Below are 11,691 nucleotides of genomic sequence, written 5' to 3' on the forward strand. Positions count from 1 at the left end.
TCTGAATTAAAAATGGCACCAAATTAAAAAAGCAAAAAAAATCTATCGTCTGGAAAGATAATTGTTGTAGAGGCATATGACTTAATAGGTTGGGTACATGGCAGATAGGTATGTAGGTACCTAGAAAGATGAAAGACGGTAGTAAAATGTTCATTATTAATAATTTATATGAAGTTGTAGACAAAATATCAAAGTTTATAGTAATGTATATGCCAATGCTTCTTTTAATTTTCAGAATGCTTGTACAACCTTGAGTGGCAGTATTTCATTCATGGAAAAGTTAAGATTACACAGAAATTTAAAAAAAAAAGAAGAGGGTTGGCAAGCAAAATGAGCAGATGGCAAAGTACCCTAGTTTAAAATCATAATTAAGATAAGATTAATAAGATGCAATAATATTATGAAACAATATGGAGAACAATGTAATTTTTATTGAGCAATAAATACAAGAAATATTTGGTTTATGAAAAATAGATACTTTGTTGTTCTTGTTTCCACTTGGTGTACATATTTTTAGGAATTTTATTCATACTATTTAATTTTTCAATAAAACTGTTTCGTAACTGATCATCTACCAGTTGGGTATTCATCAAAGTTTTAAGAAATGTACCAATAAAATATTTGTTTCTAAAAACACATGCTTCTAAGACAACTCGCATTACTTGACCAGTTGATTTAAAGGATTCGAGCACTTTGACAATGTCTGCTTCATGACGGTTCTGAAATATAGTATAGTAAGATTCAATATTATTTTTCATTATATTAACACAATCAGCAAAGTGTCTGTATAGTCTATGCTCTATCTATAATGAGCATTGAAGATCTAATATAGAATAAGATAACTAGCATTGAAATATACTATAAGACTATAAGAGCAATTAATATGTCAAATGATTGTTTGATATCATAGATAATAAAATTCTAGTAAATTAATTTAATTAATATGTGTTTGTGAACCATGGTGTATATAAATGTTGAATATAGTTTAAAAATGTAACTCATTCAAATTTTTTTATTATGATGAAGAAAAATTGATGATGAAATATAGATAATATTCTACTAAATCATAGATTTTAGAGTAGTGTCGGCGCTAGTGTTGAACTTGAACCTACGAATAATACATTTGTCAACAATCACTTACAAAGAAACAATAACAATTTACACATATTAAATAATTGTAATAAAATGTTGAAATATATTTTATCATCTATTCCTGCTAAAGAATTATGACAATACATAATAACCAAGATATTTTTAGTAAAGTATTAATTCAATCTTTAATTAAATTAGTTAAGATAAAAGCAATATATTTAACTCTATTTTTGTCACAGTGACTCAGTATAAATAAAAAAATTTAAGTTTGTACTAAACAAATAAACTGAGCACAAAAGATTGCAATTTTATTTATAACATAAATATTTTTTTTTATATTAAAAACTGTACAGAAATTTTTTTCACTTTATTATTATTGACTTAAACTTAACAATTAGATAATTTCAATAAGTTATTGGTACTGAATGCAGATATTTGAGAAGTGAAATACATATTGTTTCAGAATTATATTTATACTTTGATAATTTATTGTTTCTTGTATAGTATTAAATAAATAATAAGCTACAATTTATTTTACCTGACAATCATCGTAATTTTTAAACAACCCCATGTAATCTTCTCCATGGTTTATTTTGATTAGTTGGGCCTGGGCTTTTTTGACATAATCAGACTGTATAGCTCCACAAGATTCTGATAGTTTAGGTTGCTGGAAAATGATAACAAATTAATACAAACACATACTAAGAATAACCAAACTCTATATATCATTTATCTACTTACAGTATTAATATGGGCTGCTAAAGCGGCAGGTAAATCAATGGGCAATAATTCAATGAGCAAAGAGTAAAATGTTTTAGAAGTATCTACATTTAGTTTATACGAACTGTACCATCTGCTGTATTCTGACCAAAGACCAATTTCTAAACAGCATTGACGAAAAATTAATAAAGCAGCCTTTTGCAATAAAAAACTTTTTTCTGTAGTTGATTTGGACAATGTTTGATTGAGAAATTCTTCTAATTTCACTACAATTGAGTAAAATATTTAGCCTTAATGAATTCATTTTCAAAATACAAATACATGAAAGAAAAACAAATACATTTTAACATATGACATAGATGAGATTTTGTTTTAACAAAAGTAGAAATTAAAGACAATATCAATTTCCAATTGGCTTTTTCTGCATGCAGCGTTAAGACATTCTGAATCAATGCATATATAACATCTTCATCAATTTCATCCAAAAACTGAAATAATATAAATTATAACCATCAATTTATAAATTAAGTAACTAATTTTTATGACCGATTAGAAGTAATGAAAAAATTAACCATTTTAAGCATGTTGTACACAGAATCAGGAGTTTTATACAATCTATAATGTTCATATGCAATATTCAAATGGAAATCAACATCAGCTATAAGCATATTTTTTAACATTATTTTGAATATTTTTTGAATTGTTGATTTTGTTAAAAAAGGTGAACATTTAAGATTTTTCAAATAGACCCATCCATCATGGTTTCTTGTGATTATTAAGCTTGACTGTTAAATATGAAGAAATAAATCTATAAATGTAAATTAATATCATTACCTATACATTGATGCAAGGCTATATCTGGAGACCTTTCAACATTTTTTAGATAAAGAATCTTTTTTGTTCATTTTAAGAAAAATGTTAAAAATCATATTAAGTGATTATGATTGTCAATATGACAATCATATACAATAAATCATATATTTATAAGGTGTAAATGTGTACTTTTTAGACCCTTTCCCCACCAAAAAAAATTATGCCTAGATATTGCCTTGTATTGATTTTATTTTACTTAAAATCAGTACTTGAGCTAAAAACTGTTGAATAATTTGTATGTGTTGATCGAATATATGATTAGGTTCTCCAGACAACAAAACTAATAGACTTCCCAACAAATCTGTCAAAATTTCTTGATAAAGCTTTTCCTCGGATTCAGTCATACATAGTAGAGTTTTAACTATACGATCAACACTCCACTTATAACTGAAACAAATTGATATAACACGAGTAAAGTAAAAATATTTAGTAAATATTCTACTGACCATGTGATAAATTCTGCAAAGTCAATAATTTGTTTTGTATGTAGTTGCCAAATTATTTCAATGGAATATTTATTCTCCTGAAATTATAGTATTAAAGATTTTTAATAGTTCAAAAATGGAAAAATGTTTACCTGTAGCCCCAAAATAGTCTTAAGTAAATTTGAATTAATATCTTCTCCAGATAATTCATTGATCAAATTGTCTAAAGATCTTCTATCTTTTTCATTCAACAACATACTCATGTCTTTGTTTCTTATAAATAATTCATTTAATTCTTCTACCTTCTTAAATGGAATCATTTTGGCACCTAAAATAAGAATCAATCAATAATATAATACTAAATGATACATTAAAATATGGATCAGTATTGAAGTATATAAATATTTTTGTTAGTTTATTTTGGCAAAACAATCATAAGGGAAGTGTAATTTGTTCATAAATGTACTAAATATTTGAAATTATAAGCTACCTAGTGCCTATAATTTCAATGATGGTTGCAAAATTGTATAATTCCATACATATGGCCCTCTAGATATAATAATAAAAAATATTCAAGCATTGAGGGTTTAAATTAAATACAATTTCCATTAATTATTTGATACATATTTAATTGATTGAAATGTATTGACTACTATAAATAATTGAATAATACAAGTGATGAATGCATCTTAAATGAGCAGCAGTCAAGAGTAATTTCTAAACATTTATTAAGTTCTAATGTTTAACAACGAAACCCCTAAAAAATATGTTGATAGCCTAATTACTTGTATACTTGTTAATTGTATGTTGGCACTTAGCTTTGTATGTAAGTAAAAAAAATATGAAATCTATATTTTTATTTAGTTATCAATACATATTTTATACATACTTATAAAATAAATGAACATGACATCATAAGAAAATTAGACACATTTAGACAATTAAGGCACATTGATTTCTTCTAAGAAAATGTTTAATAATGATTGATGAAATAATAATAAGAGGCATGTTTGAACTATTAACTCCATATGCCATATCAACAAATATGATGAATTGAAGTTAAATATATATGAATGTACATTAGAAGTCTATAAAAATGAATATTATAACATCAGTATTGTGCGTATAAAACTATTTTTAATTATTTAGTAGTATTAAATACTAATGATGAAATACAAATGTATTATCTAATATTAGTAATGCATAAATGACTATAGTCTATAGTGTTTTAATGATGTATACAGAGTGTTCCCCCAACATTCTTTTTTCCTCTATGATGCAGTTTTCGAAATCTGATTTTTGGAATTTTAAATATACCTTAAGTCCTAAAGAGTAAAGACCATATTTTCAAATTCTTGAGATTTTTTGTACAACTTAGAAGTCACAGCTTAAGGAGTGTCCATGGGGATATAAACTTCTGTTTTTAAATCGAGAACCCTAATTATTTTCTACTGAATATTAATAAAATAATTTTTTTGAAATTGTTTACATTTCAAAATCAATATTCAAACAAGAAGTTGTTGAGTTATTTAACTTTGTGTAGGTACTAAGGATAAAGGTCTATAAGAATGGGTTTGCAATAAATAGGAGCTATAGTGATTTGAAAATGTTAGCAAATAGGTACATTTATCTATCAACATTTATAATTTGTAAAGATGGTAAGAGTATACCAAATACTAGATCCAGTATTAAATTTTTATTAAGCCATTGTAAAAATTATTTTTTTGTTCGGTTAAAAAACTTGAACATTTAATACAAGGTTCCTCTTAAGTTTTCCAACATTTAACAAAAAATTTTTTTGAAAAATGTTCTTTTATGATTATGAGTTCAAATTTGGAAGAAATTACATATTAAAATCAAGAATGACATTTTTAGTTATATCGCTGTAACTTTTAAAATATTATTTGTGGGTACTTGAAACTTTTAGAGTTAACAATTATTTTATACACAAAATTAATTTTCAAATGTGATTTTTTTTGGAAAAAATTAATTTAAACTTCTATCTAGACGTATAGTGGGTACTAATTTCTATTATATTAAGATAAATTACTTTAATCACAATAACATTATCATAAAATACACCTATTTAGTAATATTTAAGGATGGTAAACAGTCTTCGCACAGAATCATTTTTGGTATGCAATGATTTTATATCATTGAATTGAAATTTAATATACCAATTAGTGATTCTCTAGACACCTAATGTTCAGCAGAGAGCTACTCATTTACATTACCACTAATTAAGAATTAATTTTTTTTTTATACTGTGAATTATACCCAACCAAAGATTCTAAAACTTTGATATAAAAATCATAATTTGAAGTAAAATCCTCTATAAAATTAAAGTACGACATGAAAATTTGTTCTGTTAATTGATAATATAAGAAAAATTATTTATAAACAATTTGAAATTTTGTACAAATATTTCTTTTTACTGAGTATTTAAATATGTGTTTTAAATACTTTTCAAATTAAGTATCTGTATCTGTATTCGAATACTTTTTAAAAAGCACCTCTAACAAAACTGCATAACTCTGTCTAGGGTCTAGTGACAGAAGATCAAGCTGCCTAAAAATATTGGTTCTTATGCACAACTCCACGTGGAACCTGCCATAGTTGAACCAGTCTTAATGGCATGGTGTCACATAGGATGCACAGAATCTGCTGGACAGAGTCACCTTTTATTTTTAAATTAAATTTTACCTTACATATGTATATATATTAGCTTCTTTTGTGAGCTTTACGCGATATCCTTCTCTATTTTCTCTAATGATGGTAGTCCTGGAGATGTTTGTATTTTTATTCACTAAAATGATTGTTTAAATTAATTATTAGATAAGTGCAATTTTTTTTATAAATGATAAATTGTCTACTAAATTTAATTTTGATATCTTAATAATGATTACTGCAATTATAAAAGTTAATATTTCTAGTTTTAGATAAAGAGTAAGATTTAGGTATCTTATTTTGTAAGTAAATAATATTATGATTAAATGTGTGATTGAATTCTAATTTTGTAAATAGGAGTTAAGAGATATCGAGAGAACAATTAATAATTCTTATATTTTATTATGATATTATCTATACCACCAGCTATTATCTTAATATTTGTTCTTATAATAATTTTAAAGAAAAGTAGCAAAAACAAAAAATTGTTAGCATTTAAAATGAACAGCCATAAGAAATTTATAATTTATTTATAACTCATGAATTTATTCCTTAAGTTAATTTATCATTCTATCTTGTTAAACTGTCAAGTTAGTCTATATATTTTAAATATAACAGTATAAAACAATAAATACCAAAAATTATTGACAGTGAGTAAAATTAATAGTAATTAGTAATTAATATCAGGTAAATTCCTTTAAAAAAGTAACTAAAATACATTACTATAAGATTTGATAAAAAAAATTTTTTTTCCTTTAAGTTTGATAATTGGTTAGTTCATACTAATATTAAAGCCAAAAACACAAAATTGAAACTGATAAAAGTAAATATGTATGTTATGTTGCATGTATGAAGAATGAAACAACTCAAAACGTCCTTAATACATTTTATCTTACCATTTTAACTTTAAAATTATATTTTCTCTCACTAAACCACTGGTCTTCATGCACTTTAGAATAAAAAATTTGGATAGTCAATTTTGCTAAGAAATTTTCATAAGTCAGCCAGTATTTTTCTGTTACACTATGGAATTTTCATAATAAACTCAAAAAACTGACAATTAAGATAAACTTTAGTCATAAGGTTTTTCCTATATAGTTATTAAAAGTGCTTCACAGTTTTCAAGTGGTAAAAGTTAAAAATAATTATATTTTTTATATTACAATTATTTACAAGGAAGAATTACAAAATAAATGTCAACTTTTCGTATCTTTATGTAGGTAAATAAAAGGAAACATTAAAAAGTTATAAAGGTAGGAAGCACGAACTAAGATATACCTATATCTTAGTTCGTGGTAGGAAGTGATAGCAAACATGCTGGAAATGATAACATAATCTTATCTTTTTAAGAGGATGTCAGCTCGATATTTATTTTCCCTCTAAGACCTACGCAAAAAATAAATAAAACACCACAACTAAAATCGTTTTTTTTTATGTATTTTTGAGAGTTTAACACATCGGTTTTATATTTTTAAACTTAAATGTAAGTATATTATCTGTTTTATCTCGTTGGTTTTGTACGATATTTAAATGTTTGAGTGAATTATGAGCATTGTCAAATACCTAATAATTGTTTAATATTTTAAATACCTACCTACTCTTAACCTAAACAGGAAACTTTTAAACTGCTAACTTCATAGTATAGCAAATCATTAAAGCATCCACCTGCCTAAGTCGAGTGAATGTGAATCGGAGTATAGCTTTGAAACATTTTAACATTAGGTATAAATGTATAATAGATAATAGATATGTACTTTCGACTTTTTTCTCATACATTTATACCGATATTCGATAAACGAGTACCGATAAAAACCTTAAAGCAGGTTTCGTTAATACTCATAAAGTCATAACTAGAAAATAAATAGTACCTATGTCGAATGTCGACGACATTTTTATTTAATCCTATACAAATACTAACTCAGCTATGAATTTGTTTTAATTGATGAGATTGAGATTTGAGAATACATAATATTATATAGGTACGTTTTATTTTACTTTGTTTCGTGTTTAGCTATAAATGAATTTTTTTAACGTCATTTTTCCATATATCTACGAACGTCTTCATTACCTATTCAGCTATATTTTTGTAATTTTTTTCAGCTATATTTTTTTAAATTTAATGATGAACGATTAGAAAATTTGATTGTTACTTCAGACCTTCCGTGTACCAACATGTAGTCTTTCGCGTACCATTAGTGGTACGCGTACCACAGTTTGAGAACCGCTGCACTAGATAGTATATTCTAAGAGTTATTTTTTTTATAGTACATTCTACGAGACTAAAAAGATGCTTATTGAGATATCAATCGAAACTCAATCAGACAAGTATTGAGTGTGGAACGGACGATAGAGTGAGAATATATGTGTCAGGAGTCGATAATAACGTATTCAAATAATACCATGTAGACGGCGTTGATCAGCAAATGTTCAATAGTCGTTCGACTGAACCGAAACTTATATCGAACGGCGTGAAAAGTTCTCTTCTATATGTTTTGATACATTGAATGTAAATAAAAAAGAGGCTGAGTTTAATCGCTTATCCCGTTTAGACAAATTGTCCCGTAAAAAGTGATCGAAATTATAAAAAAATTGTTTTTAGCCAATTCTTTCGCAAAAAATTAACCTGATAGTGTAACAGACTCGAGGAACCACGCTGAACACGATAAAAAGAAAATTAAACCGATTTAACCATTTTTGAAAGGGTTAGGAATATCGAATTTCTTAAAAAAGTTGTTTCGGATTACGTATAGGTATTAAGTAACAGAATCGTGACTCCGCGTGTGCCGTTAATAAGAAAATGTCGAAAGTCCGATTGATCTGAAACTTGTAACATACGACGGGAAATATTCTCACCTCGAAACCCACCAGACGGCATATAACGTGTATATAAAAATAACTCAAAATAATCTTATTGTACGAAAATTGCGTATTATTATTATCATTGATTATAAATACTATAATTATTCCATCGGAGATTAGAATTTTAATTTTTAATTTTGAGAACCTATTCAGAGAGTTTTTTTTATAGCATACGCATGATGAATACTTAATTTGTTTTGCAAAAACTTTGCTGGACAGATAAATTATATTAAAATGGTTGTGACAATTTTATTTACTTAATCAGCGAGACTAAACTGTTCATTTGTGTTGAAATATAGTACATACCTATATGTTAATATACCTATTTAAAGTGTGAAAGGTTAGGGGACATTTTTTCTTTTTAAAATTTAAAATAATACCCATTCAAAAATTAAAAAAAATATTTTACATATTGAATTTTGTAAACGTGATGACAAAAACTTTGAAAGTATTTTCCCAACTATTTTTAAGACAAATAAAGTTATATTTACTTGTGCATATTGATGATCGTCTAAAATGAAATATACATACTGATAAGTTATTAATTAATTAAATTTAAATTTTTTATGTATTTAAAAATCTTAAAAATATTTTGAATAATAGTAAACTGAAATATGTGGAAAACTAAGCTCTATTGATCTAATACAATCTTAATAATATGGTTACAATAAAATATACATAAATTATTATATTGTATATTTTATAAGAAATGAGTGCATAAACCGATAAAAAAAATTATATCCAATGATTTATCTAAATAAAATAATTTTTCTTTCATCTTTATCTAGATAAATAAATAATTTAATTATCTTAATCTTTATCTAGATAAAATTATATTTATCTGGGCTCAATACTGCTAATAAAACAAGTAAACAGTTTTATTATGTTACGTATTTTTAATATTTCAATGTTTATGTGTCTACCAATAGTAAACAAATAATAAGACCTATAATGTCTATTACAGTATTAAAAAAAAACATAGAAGTACTTAACATGAAATTGACAAGTACTCCAGTATTAAATGTTCATTTACCAGTTTCAATAGTGTGCTGCAGTGGCGTCATTTGGGGGAGGCAATGTGGCTATATGCCGCTGTTTGATTTTAAAAGTGGGCTGTTGAGACCAGTGTCCGGTTGTTTTCGTTTATTTATTATTTTATTTTATTAGTGCAAAAACATGCTTACTTATTATAGTGTGTAAGTACTAAGAAATTGTTTTCACTCAATTAAATTAATATTAGTACTAACATTGATTTTAAAATATACTATATTTTAAAATCAATGGTACTAACTAATTAATGGTTGGAATATATTTATACAATTATACTTAGACGCATGTGAGGACTTGCATGAAAGTGTACTAAGTTGGTAGTTGGTATGTATATGTGTGTTTTATGAAGGAAAAGAAAATAATATATTATCTATTTTTTTAAGTTACCCTCTTGCCCTTTACTATTCAAAACTGAATTGACGCCAATGTTGTGCTGTTAGTTTTGATATTGGAATGAATTGACCTATAATCGAACTTTTAGGTAAGAACATTAGCTGTGCTTATAAGCGTCTGCAATTTTTTCAATATTTTAATTTTCAAGCAAGAAATTGATATTTGAAATATTACAAATTAAAAATGCTCACATTTCATGCGAAAATTAAAATATCGAATAAACACCAATGCTTTAGCACAGATAATGTTCTTAACTAAAGGTTTGGTAATAAGTAAATTCACTCTAAAATAAAAATTAACAGCACTAATACATTAGGTAAAATAAATGCATGGGTAGTATACTCATAACTGAACAAAAATAATTGTAATGGCATTATGAGTCTGGGTAATTTATTGAGATACCTAAAATAAATAAATTAAATTTTCTGGACAAAAAAATCATATTAAAATAGTTGTGACAATTGTATTTTCTTAGTTTATTTGTATCAGTAACGGGGTATGGTTTCCCTGCAGCGTTAAACAGTGGAACAGCACGGCCACGTCAGGCGCTGACTTATGTCCGGTATGGACCGGTAGTAACTCTAGACGCGGCGTCCTAACATACTTTCAGTCTTCACTTATACTAAACTACAGTAGGTACATATAAATGTTAAAATAAATATGAAATTATTTCTAATATATATTACACTGTGTTAAGGGCTGGGGGGTCTGGGAATTCTTTCCAATTTGTGCACCCCCAAAAGTATTGGTCTATTTGCGCCCATATACTTGAACTTGGTAGTTTAAATTATATTTCAATTTGAAAGTTTTATCGGGAAACAATTCGGATGTAAATTTGCAGGTATGTGAACCAATTACGATGCAGCCTACTGAATAATAGCAGAAAAATACGGCCGGGGACTATATTATAAAAAAGTGGCTATCTGCTATGAACACGACGATAACAAAAAAAAAAAAAAAAATGCAAAATTTAACCAGCAAACGAGTACGAGATATTATAGTGCTGTACGTCTTGTTCATGATAATTATTAAATACCTTCTATAATCGGGATTTACCACAACCGAATGCTGTAACGTTATCGTCGCATTTTTGATCGAATATTAAAATTTAAAATTATATTTTAATAATTTGAGAGATAGTAGTAATAATAGTAAATCATTATTATACAACTATCCCAAAAATTTGAGTGTACAGACACACACACACATTATTAGAAAAACGTACGCTGACATATTTTGCATCGAATCGTCGAGTTCACGGTAAGCGCACGTGCGCCAGTCGACGGCCGCGGCGGCACCACGCGAGTCGTTGACCGTCGCGGAAAAAAACCCGCGAACGGGTTGACCGTCTCGCGGAGGGGGCTAGTGGCGCTGTGGCTGGGCGGTACCTTCTCAGAGCTAGATATTGCGAAACAAGCGCGGCGCGCGGGGTCGACGTTGAATTTTTGAAAAAGCGCTGGTGCGGCCGCGGTAAAGTTCTAATGAGTAATAATCAGAAAAAGTACAAACACCTTAGTATGATAAAATAATAATAATAATTATTATTCGAAAAAAAATCGGTGGCGGGCGCCGGGCGGTTGATGATAAAGAAGTCGTCGGCGCGCGCACGTCA

The 11,691-nt window shown here is 27.1% G+C and overlaps 1 protein-coding gene across 6 annotated transcripts; it reads right to left on the reverse strand.

Moving 5' to 3' along the window:
* Positions 1-411: 411 nt before the first annotated feature.
* On the reverse strand, positions 412-11,574 carry LOC111041883. 6 transcript variants are annotated; one of them, XM_022326318.1, is made up of 10 exons: positions 6,674-7,066; positions 5,819-5,916; positions 3,263-3,438; positions 3,132-3,208; positions 2,895-3,072; positions 2,385-2,597; positions 2,153-2,300; positions 1,834-2,078; positions 1,631-1,759; positions 462-719 (listed from the first exon to the last, which is right to left on the reverse strand). In XM_022326318.1, the coding sequence occupies exons 3-10, from the start codon at positions 3,428-3,430 to the stop codon at positions 462-464; spliced, it is 1,416 nt and encodes a 471-aa protein (XP_022182010.1). In that variant the 5' UTR covers positions 3,431-3,438; positions 5,819-5,916; positions 6,674-7,066. The 6 variants fall into 6 exon arrangements, with proteins under 6 accessions (XP_022182007.1, XP_022182010.1, XP_022182008.1 ...); XM_022326316.1 differs by having other exon boundaries at positions 5,814-5,916; XM_022326315.1 differs by lacking the exons at positions 5,819-5,916; positions 6,674-7,066 and adding an exon at positions 4,000-4,221 and having other exon boundaries at positions 412-719.
* Positions 11,575-11,691: the final 117 nt, after the last annotated feature.

The sequence above is a fragment of the Myzus persicae genome, unplaced genomic scaffold, assembly GCF_001856785.1.
Source record: "Myzus persicae strain clone G006 unplaced genomic scaffold, MPER_G0061.0, whole genome shotgun sequence".
NCBI classification, from domain to species: domain Eukaryota; kingdom Metazoa; phylum Arthropoda; class Insecta; order Hemiptera; family Aphididae; genus Myzus; species Myzus persicae.

What these genes read in the sequence shown, in the direction of transcription:
- LOC111041883 (XM_022326315.1), bottom strand. An exon ending in TCTATGTCATATGTTAAAAT is followed by an intron (nt 2,079 to 2,152) that starts GTATTTGTTTTT and finishes ACTCAATTGTAG; the next exon opens with TGAAATTAGAAGAATTTCTC. An exon ending in TAGCAGCCCATATTAATACT is followed by an intron (nt 1,760 to 1,833) that starts GTAAGTAGATAA and finishes ATCATTTTCCAG; the next exon opens with CAACCTAAACTATCAGAATC.